Raw genomic sequence first — 23,410 nt, 5'->3', positions numbered from 1 at the left:
CAATCTCCAAAAAACAATGGGTCATCGCCACCATGATTTTTAGCCACATTGTAGCTGAGCCACTGCTCTGTGTGATGTACGCTCCTGTCTGTTAGGCTGTGGACATCTTGAAGATTTTTTTGAGTGATCGATGGGGGTCTCAGGACTCAGACCCTCACACTCTGCTTTTAGTAAAAAAGGAAAACATGTAGAAGTGGTATCAAAACTTTACATATTCTTTAAGTTGAACTGGAATGGGTGAAATACTGTATATGGTAGCATATGTGCACATGACGTCTTATAAAATTAGGCGAACCAATCAAATCTTTCAATCCAAAGAGGCTGGCGTTCTTTTTTAATGTTACAATTTTTGTGCTGTTTTTTTAAGTCATTAACCTGAGTGTTTTTCTGACAGTTTTGTCCACCAGCGGAATTTTTGGAAAGGTTTTTCCCATGGTTCCTAAGACGTCTTTTTTGCTGTCATTCTGTTGCTTTTTTTACTCCATTGAATAATGAAGAAATGCTCATACAATTTCCTGGTGCCTTTTAGGCATCTTTTAGCTTTTCCATTGACTAGTATTGTAAAGTACAGAGAATATTATAGTTTCTTACCTGTAAAGTGGTTAAAGAAGTAACAAAAAACTGAACATGTGCACAACACTGCCATTTTTATGTTTCTGTGCATTATATTCATTTTTGCAGTTGTCTTGTGGTGCTTTTTTGTGGCAATTCCAGGCAGAAAAAGACGACGTGTGCACATAACCAAGGACACATTCAAAGATTGAGTATTTTGTGAGTTTTTTTACTTCAGTATTTGTAGCCAAAACCAGGTGTGGGGAAAAAATACAGAAGTGGTGACGTGTTTCTATTACGCTTTTCCTCTGATTTCTCCACTTCTGGTTTTAGCTTACAAATATTGAGGTAAAAAAAGATCAAATGCTGAACACGTGAATGTGGCCTAACATTGCACTGCAATTTTGAAATCCACAGCAAAAACTGATATGATTCCAAATTAGAATAGCTGGTATGTTAATACAGCAAATATTTCTTTCTTCATGCGCCTGAGATTTCCTAAAGTGTTAAACCCAGCACAGTTACTGGAGTGCAAAGTGGATTTTCTGTCATTTGTGCATACCCTATTGAGCACAGGAGGATGTGGTTGAACTATGGTACAAACAGAAACTGCACTAAGGTCATCTGACACTGATTTTAGGATGGCGTTGATGTTTCAAATAATTATTATTCTAAGGGCTCATGCAGATGGCCGTTTTTTTGGTCTGATTGCAATCCAACAAAACAATGGATCGCACTTGGACCAATGTTATTCTGTGGGGCCATGTACATGTAAGATTTGTTCCTAGGACACGGACTGTGAGAAAACAAATCACAGCATTTCCAAGTTTCATCCAATATTCAGATCGCACTTGGCCACGCAAGTCAAGGACCTGTAAAACCATCAAACTGTACTCAGATAACATCCACAAATTTTTCTCCATCTTCCCCTCATACAACAGAATCGGATCACTCTATGATCACGCTCTGATCAAACTGTGTGGGTATAATTAGCCAGATTCTCTGAGATGAGAAAATCTACAGCCAGCTGCCCCTTGCCTTAATACTAAAAGACATGTTCAAATATATAGGGTTAATACTTATTTTGTAAACTGTGACATCTGGAGAAGAATGTAAATTCTAAGTTCGTAACTAATATGATATTTAGCTTTAGTATTTCTTGAATGTGAAATAAAAGGGAAATATTGTTTAATATTAAATCATTATATTTTTTATTTTAGTAAAAATTAAACAGTTTTCAAATTCCAGTTACTTTTATTTATTTTTTTGCTTTTTAGAGCTGAACAATAATTTAATTTTAATAAATGTAAACTATACCATTTACATATGGATTAAGTGATCCTGGTTAATAAGAATGACAGTAACAAATGAAACTATAGTAACTGAATTTATTCTTCTGGGATTTACGAGTATTAGACATATAAAGCTGCTATTATTTACTATATTTTTATTCATCTACATTGTGACTGTTACTGGAAATATGATAATTGTTGCCATTGTATATGGAGATGTACAGCTACACAAACCCATGTATTTATTTCTAAGTAATTTATCATGTTTGGAAATTTTCTACACAACTAATATTATCCCCAAAATGTTATTTAACATTGTAATGGAAAATCCAACCATACCATTTACAGGATGCATTATTCAGCTTTACTTCTTTGGTTCCCTGGGGTCTACTGAATGCTTTCTTTTGGGGGCTATGGCCTATGACAGATATGTGGCTATCTGCAAACCATTGCACTACTCATTACTAATGACCATTAGGACAAGTATTATCATGTCATTATGTTCTTGGTGTACCGGATTTATTGCTACTTTTGGGGCAATTATATTAGTTTCACAGTTGCACTTTTGTGGCCCTAATAGAATTAGACATTTTTTCTGTGACCTTCAGCCAGTTCTGAAATTATCCTGCAAAACTGCATACACTATGGAAACTGTATCTTGGGTATTGGCGTCCACTATTCTTCTAGGATCTTGTTTCCTTACACTAGCATCCTATGCAAGAATCATAATAACTATTGTACAAATTCCATCTTCTAAAAGTCAACAAAAAGCATTTTCTACTTGTACTGCCCATCTAACAGTAGTTATTATTTTTTATGGTGCGATGATTTCCATGTACGTCTGTCCAAATACAATGAAAAATGAAGATTTTAATCAGGTCTCATCTCTACTTTATACTGTTGTGACTCCTTTTATGAATCCTTTTATCTATACCCTGAGGAATCAAGATGTGAAACAAGCACTTCATAAAGTAATTCTAAAAATGTGTATATATAACTAATTCTATACCAGCAATTCTAAGAATTCATGGATGTAACTAATCCTACATATAAAATGTGCAGTCAAGAGGTGAGTAGTATTCAATCAACCGTCAAATCAAATGTTTTCTTTTTTAAATATAATTTATTGTTTAATAACATGTACAAAAGCATGTATACTGTACAGTCTTGGCCAAAAGTTTTGAGACTGACACAAATTTTGGTTTTCACAAAATTTGTTGCTTATGTGTTCTTAGATCTTTTAGTCAGATATTTCTATCGTTACTGAAGTACAGTTATAAGTAGTGTTGAGTGATACCTTCCGATATCCAGAACTATCGGTATCGGATTGGATCAGCCGACATCCAAAAAATATCGGATATTGCCGATACCGATACCCGATACCAATGCAAGTCAATGGGACACAAATATCGGAATGTAAATAATCTCTTTCTGTCCTTCTACATCCTGTTCCAGAGGGGGGAAGAGTGTGGGCGGTGCATGGGCGGACACGGTGTGTGTCTGTGTGTGTGGGCGGGGTCTGTGCATGCCTGCCGGGGATCTGTACGGGCCTCTTGGGACTCTGTGTGGGCTGCCAGGGCTCTATGTGGGCTGCCGGGGCTCTGTGCGGCCTGCCGGGGCTCTGTGCGGTCCTGCCAGAGGTCTGTACGGGCCTACCGTGGCTCTGTGCAGGCTGCCGGGGGTCTGTGCAGCCTGCGCGGCTCTATGTGGGCTGCCTGGGATCTGTACGGACCTCTCGGGGCTCTGTGTGGGCTGCCGGGGCTCTGTGCGTGCCTGCTGGGGGTCTGTGTGGGCCTGCCGGGGGTCTGTACGGGCCTGCCAGGGTTCTGTGTGGGCTGCCGGGGGTCTCTGTGGCCTGGCAGGACTCTGTGCGGGCTGCTGGGGCTCTGTGTAGGCCTGCTGGGGCTCTGTGTAGGCCTGCCGGGATTCTGTGTGTGCTGCCGGGGGTCTGTGCGGGCCTGCCGGGGCTCTGTGCAGGCTGCCGGGGGTCAGTGCGGGCTGCCGGGGGTCTGTGTGGGCTGCCAGGGGTCTGTGCGGCCTGACGGAGGTCTGTGTGGGCTGCCGGGAGTTTGTGAGGGCCTGCCGGGGGTCTGTGCGGGCTGCCGGGGCTCTGTGCGGGCCTGCTGGGGCTCTGTGCATGCTGCCGGGGCTCTGTGTGGGCTGCCGGGGGTCTGTGCGGGCTGCCGGGGGTCTGTGTGGGCTGTCAGGGGTCTGTGCATCCTGGCGGAGCTCTGTGTGGGCTGCCGGGGATCTGTGCGGGCTGCCGGGGCTCTGTGCGGGCTGCCGGGGCTCTGTGCGTGCCTGCCTGGGGTCTGTACGGGCCTGCCAGAGCTCTGTGCGGGCTGCCGGGGGAATGTGTCTGCACGGCCATGTGCTAGTATACATTTGAAAATGTGTGTGTTGATGAGTGCAAGTCGTTCTTTAAACATCCCCTCCCTTGTGTATGACTGCTCACGAATGGTGGATGTATGCTATCTAGCGCCCGGCTGAGCTATCAGCACAAAGCCACACGTAAACAGTGTCTAACTGCTGTGACCGCCAGTGCAGCACCGTGCGCTATTAGAGCACTTACCTTACCCAAGTCTGGGTGGTTAGTGGCATCCGCCAGTGTGGCACAGCACACACTTCTGTGCATATTAGTTACTCTGATACCCAAATTGTGGTGTCGATTGCAAGAGGTCTACACGAACTCTAATCCTGTGTCCTGGGATAGAGTTCTGTGATTCCTTGCTTGTGCTATCTGTGCAGTACCGCGACCCAGGGTTCGCTTTCTTCATACAGGGTGAAGTTAACCGATGTGTGTTTCCTCATTGTGCCGCCATATAGTCCGTTGTTATTTAGCAGCAGGTTCCATCTCTGCCCCGTGGACCCCGGGCTGCGAACGCACCTTATTCTAGTTATTTAATTGCGCATGCGCCGGCGCACTAGGTCCCGGAAGTATTTCGCTGTGTTCTGGGACATAGTGCGCCGGCGCATGTGCACTAATGCTTTTCAGCTTTGCCTGCAGTTGGGCAAAGCATACTGCGCGTGCGCAAGGCAAGATTGCCTTGCGCAGGCGTGTACTATGGAGGACAGAGAATGAACTTCAATCCAATATTGCGGCCAGCATGCAGCCAGTGGGTAAGGAAAGGGTGGATCAAACACCCGAAATCTCCGCCCATATGACCGAAAACCGGTCCCGCCAAATTCAGGTGACAGGTTCCTTTTAAGAGATGGTCCGGGCAGTTCCTAGACTTTCTTTGGTACCCTGAAGTCTTCTTCACAGAAATTGCACTTTTTTTAAATTACTTGATGATCCGATGAATGGTTGATTTGAGGGCAATTTTACTAGCAGCAATGTCATTACCCATAAACTCCTTCTCGGGCAAAGTGATAGTGAATACATGTGTTTCATTGCAGGTAATATGCAAATTGTCTCTTCAGAGAGGAAGAGGACTAAAACTATAGTGCCACCTATTGGAAGTAGTAATTCTAACAGTCAGTGTTGACCCTGACTGTTAGGATTTCTACTTGCAATAGGTGGCACTAGAGTTTTAGTCCTCTTCCTCTCTGAAGAGACAATTTGCATATCTCCCAAAGGAGCATTGTGCCTTTAAGTCTCCTAATCTCGACATGCTTAACATGTCACTCTCCGCAAGGAGAAATTATACTTTTTGGATCCCTTGCAGGTAATAATAATTAACAGAAGAAGATAATGATGTTAAGCTCCAGCCCACTTTTAAAGTCTGCTCTTATATTCTAATTAGCATGACAGTGAGACATCAGGAGCTTTGTCCTCACACTTGAGCTAAAAAGGAGACCAATAAAATGATGTAGGCAGGTTATATTGTGGCACAGCTGAAATTCAGTGTATATGAAGACTAGTGTTGAGCGATACTGTCCGATACTTGAAAGTATCGGTATCGGATAGTATCGGCCGATACCTGAAAAGTATCGGATATCGCTGATACCGATACCCGATACCAATACAAGTCAATGGGACACCAAGTATCGGAAGGTATCCTGTATGGTTCCCAGGGTCTGAAGGAGAGGAAACTCTCCTTCAGGCCCTGAGATCCATATTAATGTGTAAAATAAAGAATTAAAATAAAAAATAGGGATATACTCACCCTCTGACGCACCCTGGTTGTAACCGGCAGCTTCCGTTCCTAAGATTGAGCGCTTGAAAGACCTTAGATGACGTCGCGGCTTGTGATTGGTCGCGTGGCGGTCACGTGACCGCCAGGCGACCAATCACAAGCCGCGACGTCATCTAAGGTCTTTCAATCCTGGCGAATCCTAACATCCCACAATGCATTAGCTGGAGATTATTATTATTCTTTATTTATATGGCACCATTAATTCCATGGTGCTATTCATGAGAAAGGGGTTACGTACAGAGTTATAGATATCATTTACAGTTAACAAATTTACAATGACAGACTGGAACATAGGGGAGAGGACCCTGTCCTTGCGGACTTACATTCTATGGGATAATAGGGAAGAGAGAGAAGGTCGGGGGTGTGGTGGCTCTAGTGGTGGTGAAGTGGCAGCTCGGGTGGTGGTGAGGCGGCGGAATGGTTATTGCAGGCTGCAGGCTTTCCTGAAGAGATGGGTTTTTAGGTTCCGTCTGAAGGATCCGAGGGTGGTGGATAATCAGACGTGTTGAGGCGTGGAATTCCAGAGGATGGGGGATATTCGGGAGAAATCTTGGAGGCGGTTGTGTGAGGAATGAATAAGTGTGGAGAAGAGTAGGAGGTCTTGGGAGGATTTAAGATTACATGAGGGAAGATATTGGGAGATTAGTTCAGAGATATAGGGAAGGGACAGGTTGTGGATGGCTTTGTAGATCAGTGTTAGTAGTTTGAACTGGATTTGTTGGGGAATTGGGAGCCAGTGGAGGGATTTGCAGAGGGGAGAAGCAGGAGAGTAGCGAGGAGAGAGGTGGATAAGCCGGCAGCAGAGTTGAGGACAGACTAGAGCGGTGCAAGAAATACAGCGGGGAGGCCACAGAGGAGGGTGTTGCAGTAATCGAGGCGGGAGATGATAAGGGCATGCACAAGAGTTTTGGTAGATTATGGGCTGAGAAAGGGACGAATTCTGGCAATATTTTTTAGTTAGAGGCGACAGGAGGTGGCAAGAGTTGGACGTATGGTTTGAAGGACAGGGCAAAGTCGAAAGTTACCCCAAAGCAGTGGATTTCAGGTGCGGGAGAGAGCATGATTCCGTTTACCATAATAAATAGATCAGGTAGGGGGATACCCTAGATGGGGGAAAGATGAGGAGTTCGGTTTTGTCTACATTGAGTTTTAGGAAGCGAGAGGTGAAGCAGGAGGATATGGCTGACAGACACTCCGGGATTCTGGAGAGCAGAGAGGTGACATCTGGGCCAGAGAGGTAGATCTGGGTGTCGTCTGCATACAGGTGGTACTGGAAGCCATGGGACTTTATGAGTTGTCCTAGGCCAAGGGTATAGATAGAAAAAAGTAGGGGCCCTAGGGCAGAGCCTTGAGTGACTCCAACAGAGAGAAGACGGGATGAGGAGGTAGTGTGGGAGTGGGAAATGCTAAATGTGTAGTCGGAAAGGTATGAGGCAATCCAGGACATGGAAGGTCTTTGATGTCAAGGGAGGAAAGAATCTGTAGCAGTAGGTGGTGGTCGACTGTGTCGAACCCAGAGGACAGGTCGAGAAGGAGGAGGATGGAGAACTGTCTGTTATCTTTGGCTGTGAGTAAGTCATTAGTAATTTTTGTCAGGGCAGTTTCGGTGGAGTGATTGGAGGTTGTCAAGGAGAGAGTTAGATGAGAGGTGGGAGGAAAGTTGAGCATGGACATGCTGCTCAAGGAGTTTTGAAGCAAACAGGAGCAGTGATATGGGGTGATAGCTGGGCATAGCAGTTGGGTCAAGGATAGTTTTTTTGAGGATGGGTGTGATTGTGGCATGTTTAAAGGCAGAGGAGAGGGTACCACAAGATAGCGATAGGTTGAAGAGATGGGTTAGGGCTGGAATGGGCATGTTAGTGAGGTTGGGAGCAGGTGGGAAGGGATGGGGTCAATTGCACAGGTGGTGAGGTGTGATTTGGAAAGGAGGTGAGTAAGCTCTCCTTCAGTGATGTTGGAGAGGGAAGTTATTAGGGAGGAGCAGAGGTCTGGTATATGGAGTGGTTGGGGTGGTGGAACAGTAAATGTTTGCCTTGTTTGGTCGATCTTGTTTGTGAAGAAGGTGGCAAAGTTCTCGGAAGATTTGAGGGGAGTTGGAGGTGGCAGTGGTGGGCAGAGGAGAGAGTTAAATGTGCTGAACAGTTGTTTTCAGTTGTAGGATAATGAAGAATCAAGGTTTGTGAAATAGGTCTGTTTAGCAGAGGTGAGGGGCGGGCTAATTTGAAGGCAGGTGTAGCTTGTTTGAAAGCAGTGAAATCATCTGGCAGGCGTGTTTTCTTCCAATGCCGCTCCGCGGCCCTCGATGTTTGTCGAAGTTGTTTGGTGAGATTGTTATTCCAGTTTTGCCTATTGATTTGTGGCACTTTGCCATGCATGAGAGGGGCGATTAAGTCTATGGCTCATGTGAGGGTGGTGTTATAGAAAGCGGTGGTGCTGTCCCTGTCATGGAGTGAAGATATGGAGGACAGGGGTAGAAGAGAGTCTGAGAGTCTTTGAATGTCTAGGTGTGCAAGGTTTTTTGTAAGGATGTGATAATAGCTGGACATGGAGGGCGGTTGAGGAGGATAAGGATGAGAAGGTGAGTAGATGGTGGTCAGATAGGGGAAAGGGAGAGGTTGTGAGATTATATAAGGAACAGAGGTGGGTAAAGATGAGGTCTAGTGTATGTCCATCTGTGTGGGTGGCTGTGGAGGATCACTGAGTGAGTCCAAAGGATGAAGTAAGGCCAGGAGCTTGGAGGCTGCTGGCTGGCAGGTGTCAGTAGGGATATTAAAGTCACCCATGATGATGGTGGGGATGTCAGCAGAGAGAAAGTGAAGAAGCCAGGTGGAGAATTGGTCCATGAAGGCAGTGGCTGAGCCAAGTGGTCGGTATATGACAGCCATTTGGAAAATAGAGGGAGAGTAGATACAGACAGAGTAAACCTCGAAAGAAGGGAGGATAAGGGAGGGTGGGGGTTGGATAGGGTTGAAGGAACAGTTTTTTGAAAGAAGGAAACCCACTCCTCCGCCGTGTTTGTTGCCAGAGCGAGGAGTGTGGGTTAAATAGAGGCCACCGTAACTCAGTGCAGCAGGGGAGGCCGTGTCAGAGGGCATCATCCAGGTCTCAGTGAGGGCCAGGCAGAGGCGTATCTAGGGGGGGGCAGCCGGGGCATGTGCCCCGGCCACAGCCGGCAGGGGGGCGCAGTCGGGCTGCCTAAAGCGGCGGTCCACAGTGTCTCCCCTGGCGGCTGCATTCTGCCGCCCCCGGTCTGGGAGTCAGCTGTTCTCTGTGCTGACTATCAAGCTGACAGCCGGCACAGAGAAGCTGCAGAGCGCCAGCTCCCAATGTGTGCAGAGGTGGAGCGGGGCCCCTGCAGAGTGGCTGCGGCAGGCAGGGAGAAATCCCTGCAGCTCCGCTGCCCAGCGATCTGTCTTCCTGCTTCCTCTTGCTTCCTCTCACACAGACGCGACATCATCATTCAGCGGCCGGCTGTGTCAGAGGAAGGCGATGAGATGCTGTGGCAGAGCGCGAGGAGAGGTGAGAGGTGTGTGTGAATGTGTGTGTGTGTATGTGAATGTGTGTGTGTGTGAATGTGTGTGAATGTGTGTGTGTATGTGAGAATGTGTGTGTGTGAATGTGTGTGTGTGTGTGTGTATATATGTGTGAATGTGTGTATGCGTGAATGTGTGTGTGTGAATGTGTGTGTGTGTGTGTGTGTATAGGGGGGAGGAAAATCCAACCAATAACCTATGGTCTTTCAGTAAAAATAGCTTTATTGTGGAAGGCACGGAGACAGTGGCAACAGTCATTAGCCACCAGACAAGATACACAAAAGAAAAAACAAGAAAAGGGCACTGGGAACCATACATGCCATGTTAGTAATATAAACAGTATATATACACATAACTAAAGGGCCAAAGATGTATCCAGGAACATGTGAAAATTTGTAGGCATCTACATAGATATATACAGAGCTAGGTCACACACAAGTCAATGCCGTCCCAGCTCTAAAAAGAGCCCCACACGATCCACTAACAAGTATATAACAACCACATTATATTCAGATCAAAAAACTGTAACCGGAATACATCGTGTGTGTGTGTATGTGAATGTGTGTGTGTGTGTGTGTGTATGTGAGTGTGTGTGTATGTGAATGTGTGTATGTGTGTGTGTGTCTCAGTATTGGGTGTGTGTGTGTGTGTATCGTGCTGCAGGGGAATGTGCAGAGAAGTGAATGGTGTGTGTGTGTGTGGGGGGAGGAGAGGGCAATGATGGGGCTGACTGGGAGAGAGCAATGATGGGGATGGTGGAGGAGAGGGCAATGATGGGGCTGACGGAGGGCATATGTCCTTGGGGGGGCACCAAAATGAATTCTTGCCCCGGGTGCCAGAAACCCTAGATACACCTCTGGGGCCAGGAAGGAAAGGTTGCAGGAAGTAAAGAGATTGTGCATCCTGTGGAGCTCGTTGCAGATGGAGCGGGCATTCCAAAGTGCCCCAGAGAGAGGAAGCAGGGGGGTGGGGGTCAGTGGCACAGATTTTAAGTGTGAGGGATTGCGGTAGTTTCTCTTAGTGTGAGGAGGATAGGGGTGAGGATTAGTGGGATGTATGAGGCTGGGGGACAGGATTGGGGATATGTTGCCAGCAGTGAGAATGAGCAGAGAAGGGAAAGCAGGTGGGTGAAGGGGAGTGATTGGCTTATATTATATTTTTGTAGGAGAGGTCTAAGGTTAAAGAGAAGGTCTGCAGATGAAGCAAGGTGGGGGGTAGGAGAGAGGGGGAGATAGTTATGTGGTTTGAGGGTGCAAGGGTTTGGGGTTAGCGAAGGAGAGTCAGGATTAGTGGAGCAAAAATGGTGTGGGCAAAGGTGAGCATGGTTAAAGAGCAGGGGAGGAAAAGAAAGGCAAGTAAAATTAGAAGACAGTGATTAATCTTACCGTCTGGCCGATTTCTAGTATATTTCTGATGATACACTTAAAAGATGTCACTTCAAATGATGTCACATCTGACCGAGGACATATCTGACTGCTCCATTCAACTTATACCAGTCAAGTGTCCATGAAATGAAGCCAGGTGAGAGGTAGAGGGGAGGAGGAAGGGGGTAGAGGACAGTTCACAGCAGGGAACAATTAACAGATTGCAGTTAAATGAACATTTGACTACCATCAAAGCTGAAGAAAGACAGAATAAGAAGGAAGGATAGTTCTAGGTGTTAAGAGCAAGGATATATCAATATGCATTCAGTAAATGTGAAGTGTGATAGTCTTAGTTACTCACCGGTTAACAGTGTTTTTCGGAGTCCATGACAGCACTACGGAGAGGGGATCCGCCCTTCAGGAACAGGAAACCTACAGATACATAAGGGCGGCACCTCTCCCACGCATCAGTTGGTTTACAGAGCACAAGAGGACCACCAAGGTTAATAGCATACATAATAAACAATGATACAATAACTAACTATTCACTACCCGTGAATTACATAAATAAAGGAAGAGGTGTACACCCAGAACTTAAGAAGATGGGAGGGTATGTACAGGTGCTGTCATGGACTCCGAAAAACACCGTTAACCGGTGAGTAACTAAGACTTTATCGGTCGTCCATGACAGCACTACGGAGAGAATTACAGAGAGTAACTAACTAGGGAGGGACTACAGCTTGCAGCACCCTTACACCAAAGGAAAGGTCAGAAGAGGCACCCAAGTTCAATCTATAATGGTTATAGAATGTGTTTGGGGAAGACCAAGTAGCAGCCTTACAAATTTGGTCGATCGACACCTCCAATCTTTCCGCCCACGAAGCCGCCATAGCTCTAGTGGAATGCGCTTTCAGACCTTCAGGCGCCGGCTTGCCCTTTGAGATGTATGCCAGCGAGATAGCCTCCCTGATCCATCTAGCTAAAGTAGATTTTGATGCCCTATGACCCTTCCTACTACCCTGATAGGACACGAATAGGGCATTACCTATCTTCCAGGGATCAGTTACTGTCAGATATTCCAGGATACATCTTTTTACATCTAAAGTGTGTAGCTTCCTTTCCTTATCGTTAGTAGGATTGGGGAGGAAAGATGGAAGAACTATTTCCTGTATTCTGTGGAACCTGGACACTACTTTAGATATGCTGGATCAGGGGAGAGAATCACTCTATCATCCCTAAGCTGCATGTAAGGGGGAACCTTGGATAATGCTTGGATGTCGCCTATCCTACGTGCCGATGTTAGGGCCACCAGGAAGGCTACTTTAAAGGATACATTTGTAATAGAGGCTGATGCAATTGGCTCAAATGGGGCCTCTGTCATGGCTGAGAGGACTAGGTTCAGGTCCCATGGCATGACCCTATTCTTCACCAATGGCCTAGACCGTTTTGTCGCTCTGATGAATCTGCTGACCCAGTGATTCTCAGCAATGTTGCAGCCAAAGAGGGCCCATAAGGCTGATACCTGCACTTTAAGTGTATTTGGGGATAACCCGATATCTAACCCCTTCTGTCCATATCTAACCCCTTCTGTAAGAATTCTAAAATCTGGTCTATTGGTATTGACTGACCAGCTATTACCCCCGAGTTTTGAAGGAACTTCTTCCAGATCCTGACATAAATCTTTGTGGTGATTATTTTTCTGCTCTTCAGCAGAGTGTTAATGAGGCCCGGAGAGAACCCCCTATCCTTTAACAGCGCCCGCTCAAAATCCATGCCGTCAGATGAAGGCCAACCGCCCGAGGATGGTAGACTGGGTCCTGGGATAGGAGATCCGGGATGTCTGGCAAGACCCATGGGTCGGATATCGACATAGCCCTCAGGCATGGAAACCACGTTCTTCTGGGCCAGAAGGGGACAATTATTATCACTGTGGCTTTGTCCTTCCTGATTTTCCTCACCACCAGAGGAAGTAGAGACAGGGGAGGAAAGGCGTAGGCTAGCCTGAAGTTCCAGTCTATGAGGAGGGCGTCTACTGACAGAGGATTTTCTCTGGGGTTGAGAGAGCAGAATTGTGCCACTTTCCTGTTTTCTTTTGTGGCAAACAGGTCTACCTCTGGTTGACCCCATCTTTCCACGATGAGGTTGAAGATGGAATCGTTCAGGGACCCCTCTCCCTGCCTCAATATGTTGCGGCTTAAGAAATCCGCCGTAGTGTTTTCTGCCCCTCTTATGTGAAGAGCCGTCAATGAGAGAAGATGTTGCTCTCCTAGATGGAATAGACGATCTGCTACGCACATTAGGGATTTGGAACGAGTCCCGCCTTGGTGATTTATGTATGCCACGGCGACCCGATTGTCCGAGAATACCCGCACGTGGTGGCCCTGTAGATAGACAAGGAGTGATTTAACTGCCTGTTCCACAGCCGTTAACTCCTTTAGGTTGGAAGACATTTCTATCTGATCCCGATCCCAAAGCCCCTGGACCAACGTATCCCCCATGTGAGCCCCCCACCCAGAAGGGCTAGCGTCCGAGGTGACTATACGAGTTACATTATATTCCCAGGGGACCCCTGTGGACAGGTTCTCTTGGTCTAGCCACCATCCGAGAGACATAATAGCTTCTTGGGATAGGGTCATCAGGCTCTCCAGACATCCCCCCAACCTTTTCTGTTGTAACAGCACCTCGCCCTGAAGTATCCTTGTATGATACTGGGCCCATCGGACCGCTGGAATACAGGACGAGAGAGAGCCCAACAGAGACATGGCTCTTCTAAGGGACATGGTGGGGTTTTTAGAGGCACTCAGCACCTGAAGGTGCAAGCGATCAATTTTCTCTTGAGGCAAACGGCATTCCTGAACCTGGGAATCCAGGGTCAGGCCTAAAAATCGCTGCACCGTCATGGGCTGTAAGCGTGATTTTTTAACATTTAGCATCCACCCCAGACGCTCCAGAGCAGACATCACTTTATGTAACTGTTCCAGACAGTGATCCGCCGTTTTACCTACGATAAGGAGATCGTCCAGGTAGGGGATTATTAGAATGTTGGACTCATGCAGGTGTGCCATAACTTCCGCCATAACTTTGGTAAACACTCGAGGGGCGACCGATATACCAAAGGGGAGGGCCCTATACTGGAAGTGTCTGATTACCCCATCCAACCTTACCGCCACCCTCAGGTATCATTGGTGACCTGCATAAATAGGGATATGGTAATAGGCGTCCTTCAAATCCAATACTACCATAAAGCAGTTTTTAAACAGCAGCTTTATTGCGGTGTTAATAGTTTCCATCTTAAATGATTGAACGGTCAGGAAATTATTAAGAGCCCTAAGGTTAATAATTGTTCTGAAGGAGCCGTCAGGTTTACTTATTAGGAACAGAGGAGAGTAGAATCCTCTACCCTGTTCTCCTTCCGGAACCTCTGACAGGACATTCTTATTGAGCAGGTCGTGAACTTCTGCTTCCAGGGCCGCCTGTTCTGCTGGAGAGGACCTGAGTGGGGTAATTCTGAAGAAGTTCTGAGGGATAGAAGAGAACTCTAGCTGCAGACCCGTAGCTATTAACCCCAAAATCCAATCACTACTGGAGATTTTGGACCAGGCCGGGTAGAAGGCAGATAGTCTACCTCCCACCGGGGCGACTAGTCATTGGGGTGGTTTTTTTACCTCACGGGATGGCTCCTGACGTCCTCCACCTCCAAACATAAATCCAGTACCTTTCTTCTTTTTCTCATCCCATCTGCTCTGGTCTCTGACTGGTCTCCTCCGAAAGAATCTCTTCCCTGCGAAGGGACGCCTGTAAGAGGTAGTTGGTAGATTGGGAAACTTCTTCTTCTCGTCTCCAGCTTTCTCCAGCAGTTCGTCTAGGACTGGACCAAACAGGTATTCCCCTTCGCATGGGATAGAGCACAGACGGGATCTGGATTGAAGGTCACCCGGCCAACATTTCAGCCATAGGGCCCTGCGTGCTGCGTTTGATAGTCCGGCCGCCCTAGCCGCCATTCTTGCCGAATCCGCAAATGCATCCACGAGAAAGGCAGCGGCATTCTGAATAGTTGGCAGGAATTTCAACATAGAATCTCTGGAAACACCCGCTTCCAACTTAGACCCAAGCTGATCCAGCCAGACCATCATCGATCTGGCTGCACATGTTGCGGCTACAGCAGGTCTCAGGGCACCCGCCGACATCTCCCATGTCCCTTTAAGGAATGAGTCAGCCTTCTTATCGAGAGGATCCTTTAGGGAAGCCATGTCGTCGAAGGTGATAGATGATTTTTTAGACGCCTTAGACACCGCTGCGTCCAATTTCGGCGCTTTATCCCATGTGTTCACCATGGGGTCCTCAAAGGGATATCTACGCTTAAAGGCAGGTGGAAAAGAGCCTTTCTTCTCTGGTTTTTTCCATTCCCTTTTGATGAGGTTCTGGACCTTGTCATTGAGCGGAAAAGACCTACGTTTTTTAGGGTCTAGACCACCAAACATTAGGTCCTGTGCTGAGAGTTCTGGCCTTTCATCAGCCACCCCCATGGTGGATCTAACTGATTTAATTAGTTTGTCCATTTGGTCCAATGGGAAACAGAACCGGTTAGACTCCTCTTCCGAAGAGGACGCTGAGGAGACAGAGGCATCTGACTCATTCTCCCTACTAGGGCCAGCGGACGAATCCGAATCTGAGGTGCTAGGTTCCCTTCTTCTTTTGGAAGGCTCCCGGGACAGGGATTTCAGGGTATCTTTCACCTCCTTCCTGATAATCTCCCTAAGGTTTGATGTGAAATCAGGAGATTCTTCCGCCACCTATGGGAGCGGAGAAAAAAGGCTATGTAATTTATCTGGCGCTACCGCTATCAGAGTTCCCATCAATTTATTTCCTACCGTCTGCCGTACACACGACTGACAAAGTCTCTTAGGGTAGGCGTCTGGCAAAGGGCAAGCGCATAGCGCGCACTCCTTGTTTTTTGTTTTACCAGCGCTTTTTTTCCCCTACGGAAATAAACATAGGAAAAGACTGCATCAGGGTACATTCACGAAGATCTCTTACCCAGGCAGTAGCGGTAGGTACCGGATTACTGGGGGGTCAGTCCAGATCCTTCTGTTTATATCTGCGACCGGGCTGGTTACTGCGTCCGCGGGCTTTGCATGGGACTTCTCCGAGGATCTGTCCTGCTCCTGCTCCAGCAGACCGACGGCAGCTTCCGGCTCATCCATAGCTGCAGATGGGCTCACAAGCAGCCCTGCAGCGTTATGCTCGGCTATATATAGCCCACCCCCGAATCCGGAACATGTGCAGGTGTGTGGCCAGAATCTTTTCCTCCACCTGCAAATCCGTTACCCCCCCCCGCCTCCAACCACCCCCCCCCGCCCCCGCCGCATGCAGGATAGCGGTGTTTTTTGTAAAAAAAACCGGCCGGTGTCCGACTTCCGGTTTTGGCCCTGGCCCCTGCGTGTCACTTCTGGTATCGGCCTGAGGGCTCAGGAACGCACCCGGAAGCCGGGGACGGCGTCGCCTGGCCCCCTAGCCGCCCGCCGCTATACCACCGCCACCCGTGGCCGCAGCACAGCGGTGAAAGTGGCAGAAGCCAGCGCCCGACCCCCGGCCTGCCGACCAAAAAGGAGCGCACAGGGCGCCGCCCCACACCGCACCGACGGGGACTAGAGGCGGGGAAGACCGAGGCCCAGGAGGGTGAGCGGACCCCGGGGGGCATACTCACCTCGCTGACCACTGAGGATGGACCTCCTCCGGACATCGCTCCACACTGCACCACTCACTGTCGTGGAGCCCTACCCGGACCCACCGTGGCGCTTCCAGGGACACGCACTGCCCGAGGTAGGAGACCCCCTTGCTACCTGGGTCGGACAGCCGGCCTGGGTATTGATAGGAGAAACGAAGTCGTATCTGCAGGGAATCCTGTCCTCCAGGAACAGGAAACCAACTGATGCGTGGGAGAGGTGCCGCCCTTATGTATCTGTAGGTTTCCGGTTCCTGAAGGGCGGATCCCCTCTCCGTAGTGCTGTCATGGACGACCGATAAACATGGAATTAAAGACAGGGAAAGAGCAGCAGCACACTAGTTAAAGCAGATGAAGAGGAGTGCATGGGGTTCTGGGGTGCAGTGGGGATTCTGGATTAAGAGATGGTTCAGACGTACCAGTTAAAGCAGAGGAAGAGGAGTGCATGGGGTTCTGGAGTGCAGTGGGTATTCTGGATAAAGAGATCAGTCAGATGTACCAGTTAAAGCAGAGGAAGAGGAGTACATGGGGGAGATAATTCACAAGTCTGTAGTCTCACAGAATGACTGCAGAATTATCTATTTGGACCAGACAAAGCCTTTAAGAGTATTGCCGCATTTACTTTACATATGCGTAATGCTAAGTTTTTAAAAAAAACTTTAAGGTAGAAAACCACAAAAGCCATATAATAATAATTGCTAAAATCCACTATCATTAAATACAGATTATCTTTGTTTAAGCTCCACTTCTTTTGCTATTTTTATTATAGATTAACCTAAAGGCATACATAAAAAATAACTCTATTTTTAAAGATTTACCAGTTCTCACAAATAAGCAAACAATTATCTGATATTAATATGATACTTCAGCTGCCAGTAATTTTAGGGCAACAATTATTTTATGTTTGAAGTGCACTGAAATTCAATTGTTTCAGTCTTTCCTTTGTAAACTTGCAATTATATTTTTCTGGCTAAGCTATAAAGATATTCATCTCAGAATGCTTGTATTCCTTTTTACATAAATGTATTTACAAAGAACTTTGAAACTTAATGACATACCTACAGTCATGGTTGAAAGTGTTGACACCCTTGAAATTGTTCCAGAAAAGGAAGTAGTTCTCTCAGATAATTATTGCAAGTACACATGTTTTGTTATACACATATTTATTTCCTTTGTGTGTATAGAAACAACACAAAAGAAAACAGAGAAAACAAAGGCAAACTGGACATAATTCCACACCGAACCCCAATAATGTGTCGGAAAAACTTGTTGGCACCCTCAATTTTTGGCTCCATATCCTTTGAAATAAATAACTGCAAACAATTGCTTACTATTACCATCAACAAGCTTCTTACACCTCTCTACTGGAATTTTGGACCACTCTTCTCTTGTAAACTGCTCCAGGACTCTCATTTATGAAGGGTACCTTCTCCCAACAGCAATTTTAATATCTCTCCACAGGTGTTCAATGAGGTTTAAATCCAGACTCATTGCTGGCTACTTCAGAAATCTCCAGCACTTTGTTTCCACCCACATCTGGGTGTTTCTTGAAATATGTTTGGGGTCATTGTTCTGCTGGAAAACCGATTACCTACGATACAAACACAACTTTCTGACACTGGGCACTACATTGCAATCCAATCTCCTTTGGTAATCTTAAGATTTCATGAATCATGATTAGTGTTGAGCATTCCGATACCGCAAGTATCGGGTATCGGCCGATACTTGCGGTATTGGAATTCCGATACCGAGTTCCGATACTTTTGTGGTATCGGGAATCGGTATCGGATCCATATTAATGTGTAAAATAAAGAAATAAAATAAAAAAAATTGATATACTCACCTCTCCGGAGGCCCCTGCACCTTACCGCTGTTAACCGGCAGCCTTCTTTGCTTAAAATGAGCGCGTTTAGGGCCTTCCGTGACGTCACGGCTTCTGATTGGTCGCGTGCCGCTCATGTGACCGCCACACGACCAATCACAAGCCGCGACATCATTCTCAGGTCCTAAATTCCTAATTCTAGGAATTTAGGACCTGAGAATGACGTCGCGGCTTGTGATTGGTCGCGTGGCGGTCACATGAGCGGCACACGACCAATCAGAAGCCGTGACGTCACGGAAAGCCCTAAACGCGCTCATTTTAAGCAAAGAAGGCTGCCGGTTAACAGCGGTAAGGTGCAGGGGCCTCCGGAGAGGTGAGTATATCAATTTTTTTAATTTTATTTCTTTATTTTACACATTAATATGGATCCGATACCGATTCCTGATACCACAAAAGTATCGGAACTCGGTATCGGAATTCCAATACCGCAAGTATCGACCGATACCCGATACTTGCGGTATCGGAATGCTCAACACTAATCATGATTCATGAAATCTTAAGATTACCAAAGGAGATTGGATTGCAATGTAGTGCCCAGTGTCAGAAAGTTGTGTTTGTATCGTAGGTAATCGGTTTTCCAGCAGAACAATGACCCCAAACATATTTCAAGAAACACCCAGATGTGGGTGGAAACAAAGTGCTGGAGATTGGTCAATCAACTTCATTCCAGACAACACACAATGAAGAAAGTTAATAGTCCTAAAGATGTTCAAGGGAAAAAATAATAATTTTTTTGGATCAGTATTGGGAACTTTTTTCCACATTGGCATTTTGGATTTTGTAAACTTCTTTCATCCTTTTTTGCGAATATATTTCTGTTATCAAAGGTTATTTTGCAGTACATTTAGGTTCTACATTGATTAAGTCACCTGAGACGCCATCTGAATCCTTGAAAATTGTAATTCAGATGGAACCCCTGACAAAGCAAGAGAGGAGAAATAATGTGATTTTGGACTCTGCACTCTTTTTCAGTGGTGTAATCTTCTTACAGCATAGTGTACTCAAATTAATTTCATTTGTTCCTTGTGAGTCTTCTTGTTTTTCTCTCATGAAATCTTGTTTTTCCAGTGATCTGAAAACAATATACAGTATAATGTATGTAACTGCAATAAAGGGATAATGATTATTATATTTCCTTGAACAATGGAGATCTGATGAAATTGTTACTAACAGCAAATCTTAGAACTATTTCCATAATTAAATGTGGATTATTTTTCTTAATGCTCACCTAAGGGTGGATCGCACTCGGCATATTATTGTAGCAATTTCTGCTGCTGTCCAAATGATCTGAATGGACTTGTAGATATCCATGTGCTTTGTCATCAATACAACCCTATTCAGATAAAGGGAACTTGTATTAGAGTCATAGATATTAATATGCTAAATAACTTCATAATGTGTTAGGCAGACAGAAGACCCCAAACTTAACTGCAAACAGAATGCTAATACAGACAATACATGTGATAGCTAAATATCATGTCTATGTGAAAATCACATTCGGTATATGGATAGCTTGTGTGTGCAATCCAATTTTGTAATTTATTCATGTCTACACGTACATACATGAAAAGCACTAATGAAACATTAATGAAAATCAAATGAAAAATGCTGATGAAACTCAGGCTTTTGTGTGTATGTAATAAACACAGATGTTTGAATGAAGCCTCAAATAGATGTAGACCTAACCATGCTAAACAAATAGTGGAGCAATTTTAGAACATTTTTCCAATTACTAATGTTCCTGAAAGTTTTGAGCTGTGATCTTTTAACCTGTGAGCCTAAAGCCTCATTCAGATGTTCGTGTAATGCGGTTCAAGCGTGGACCATGTATCACGGGCATGTGATGAGGATTCAGGTTAAGGTCAAGCGAGGGTATAATAAAATCATTGGATTTTCTTCCAAATAAAGTTTCACTTTTTTATTTGCAAGGCAATGTATATGGCATCCATATGGAATTTGGTTTTGTACATCAGCCTTTAAAGGAGTATTCTCAAGTTTGAAAGTTATACCCTATGCAAAGTTAGCGGATCATTTTATGAATGCTAAGATCTGCCTGCCAAGGCCCTAGTGATAACAAGAAACAGGGTGAGGAAGAGCCTAATGGGAGTGCGAAAGACCAGCCAAGCAAAGAGCAACAATCTTCGATAGTCCCTTTAAAAGTGAATAGAACAATAGTATGATCGAGCACCATTCAGCCAGGGCTCTTTAGAATTCTGATTCTCTGTATCACTGGGGGCTGCAGCTATTAGAACCCAGCAATCAGAAAGTTATCCCTTATTTTTTATGTGTTAAGATTCTGGAAGACTTAAAAATTTAGCAGCCAATTTTAATTTTTTTGAATGAGATTTCCAAATCAAAATTTTTTTATATATATATATATATAACATTAAACCCACAAATAAGAACCAATCTTAGAAACTGCATTGCACATCATACACAAAACTGCTGTCATGAAATTTCTTAACCCTTTAGCCAAATAGCGCTCCCTAAATTCAAAAGGTGCTTCTCTTTTGAACCATGCTATGTGACCGACCAAGCAGTAATTCCTGACCATATATCGAGTATCTGTGTGCTCCGGAAAAATTGCATATCAAACTGTTTTCACAATTTTCTCCTTTTACCCTTGTGAAAATGAAAAAATTGGGGCTGATGCTATATTGTGCTGTGGAAATGAAAAATTACATTTGTTTCCGCTAAAATGTTGCAATAGCTCCAAAAGAGCTAATAGGAGAAAATTGAACATATAGTTTGTAGCACAAATTCTCCTGTGTGCGCCAATACACAATTTGTGGTTAGAAAGTATTTTTAAGGCACAGTGCACAGCTCAGAATTGAAGGAACACCACATTGGAATCCAGATTTTGCTGTAATTGTTTGTGGTTGCCATATTACATTAGAAAAACTTATGCAGTGCCAGAACATTACAATGCATTAGACTTGTCAGTTTACACTGACAAAACAAATGCTAGACCCTGCTTATGGCATACCATAAGAGTTCACTAGAAATTAGCAGATGTTTTGAAGTTTGAATTCTACAACTAAGCAAAATTTGCCCCCAAGATTAGATTTGCGGGGAATAAGTTTTGGAGAATCTCATTATTAAAAAGCTAGTATTTGCTTGGAAAACATATGTGGTGGAGGGGAGAAATAGCGAGAGGTTCTGAGAGACCATAAAAATATTATACGCTATAGAAGAAAGCGAGAGAGAAAAGACCCTGCAAATCACAAGAGATTACAATCTACAGGAGTGAGAGAGGACCCCACTGATCATAAGCGCCTACTCTCTACATGAAACAAAAAAAATTGTATTGTATAAGGGTACCGTCACACAGTGAAATTTTCATCGCTACGACGGCACGATTCGTGACGTTCTAGCGATATCGTTACGATATCGCAGTGTCTGACACGCTACTGCGATCAGACATCACACTGAGAATCGTACGTCGTAGCAGATCGTTTGGAACTTTCTTTCGTCGCTTGATCACCCGCTGTCATCGCTGGATCGTTGTGTGTGACAGCGATCCAGCGATGTGTTCGCTGGTAACCAGTGTAAACATCGGGTAACTAAGCGCAGGGCCGCGCTTAGTAACCCGATGTTTACCCTGGTTACAAGCGTAAACGTAAAAAAACCAAACAGTACATACTTACATTCCAGTGTCTGTCCCCGGCGTCTCAGCTTCTCTGCACTGTGTGAGCGCCTGCCGGCCGGAAAGCGAGCACAGCGGTGACGCGGTGACATCACCGCTCTGCTTTCCGGCTATGGCGCTTACACAGTGGAGAGAAGCAGAACGCCGGGGACAGACACCGGAATGTAAGTATGTACTGTTTGTTTTTTTTACGTTAACGCTGGTAACCAGGGTAAACATCGGGTTACTAAGCGTGGCCCTGCGCTTAGTAACCCGATGTTTACCCTGGTTACCCGGGGACTTCGGCATCGCTCCAGCGCCGTGATTGCAAAGAGTGACCGCAGTCTACGACGCTGGAGCGATATTCATACAACGCTGCGAAGTCACGAATCGTGCCGTCGTAGTGATGGAAATTTCACTGTGTGACGGTACCCTTAGTCCTAGGGTATAAAATTTTGCAAGATAAATTATATAGGAATCCAATCAAAGATACATTTTTTATTTATACTCATTTAAAACCCAGCAACAGATTGTACATACACACCACAAAACAACACACTGTGAAAAAAAAACAACCTTGGTGCTTACCTAGGAGTCCCTAGTGCTGTGTTTATGCTTTCTCCTTCCTACCGGCGGAGGTTGGCACCCTAGAGGGGAGTGTTTTGGTTCCCCTGTTCCTCGATTACTTCCCTTAGGAGCTCCAAATACACCCTGTCTCTAATGTAATGTCCCCATGCACAATAAAGGAAGCCCTAATGCTAAACATAGGCCACACCTAAAGCTAAGGAGAACCTATACTGCAAGGTAATTAAAAAGACATATAAATACACATACACAGCATTGGTGGCATTCATAGATATCCAACTATTGTATTTCTCAAGATAAGCCCATATATGATCAAGCATGGACTCATACAGATACATAGGCACATGATTCAATCCCTTAACCATAGCGATTTGCAACACAGGATAAAGATCTTATAGACAAAATAAAACCTAGCCCAATATATACAGATCAATGGTGACTGACATCTCTTATATTGCAGAGTGTCATGATATATATTTGGATATCAATGCACTCATCTGTAGAACTGAAACATAAAGTTGTAGCATGCATAATACATACGGGGAAAATCAAGGTACATTGCACATAATATATATGCAACTAATTAACTACCCCATATATGTATGCTTAGGACTAATAGGGACAACTGCAAGAAGACAGATATCCTAATCACCACAAAACGCAGATAAATCCCATAAAATATCACTTTTATTAATAACAAACTAAAATCAGTA

General features: G+C 45.3%; 1 protein-coding gene across 1 annotated transcript; it reads left to right on the top strand.

Moving 5' to 3' along the window:
• Positions 1–1,906: 1,906 nt before the first annotated feature.
• On the top strand, positions 1,907–2,845 carry LOC143794344 (olfactory receptor 11L1-like). The gene has a single exon (XM_077280957.1). The coding sequence runs from the start codon at positions 1,907–1,909 to the stop codon at positions 2,843–2,845; it is 939 nt and encodes a 312-aa protein (XP_077137072.1).
• The last annotated feature ends 20,565 nt before the right edge of the window (positions 2,846–23,410 follow it).

The sequence above is a fragment of the Ranitomeya variabilis genome, chromosome 1, assembly GCF_051348905.1.
Source record: "Ranitomeya variabilis isolate aRanVar5 chromosome 1, aRanVar5.hap1, whole genome shotgun sequence".
Lineage (NCBI taxonomy): Eukaryota > Metazoa > Chordata > Amphibia > Anura > Dendrobatidae > Ranitomeya > Ranitomeya variabilis.
This window is presented reverse-complemented; position numbering and strand designations above follow the sequence as displayed.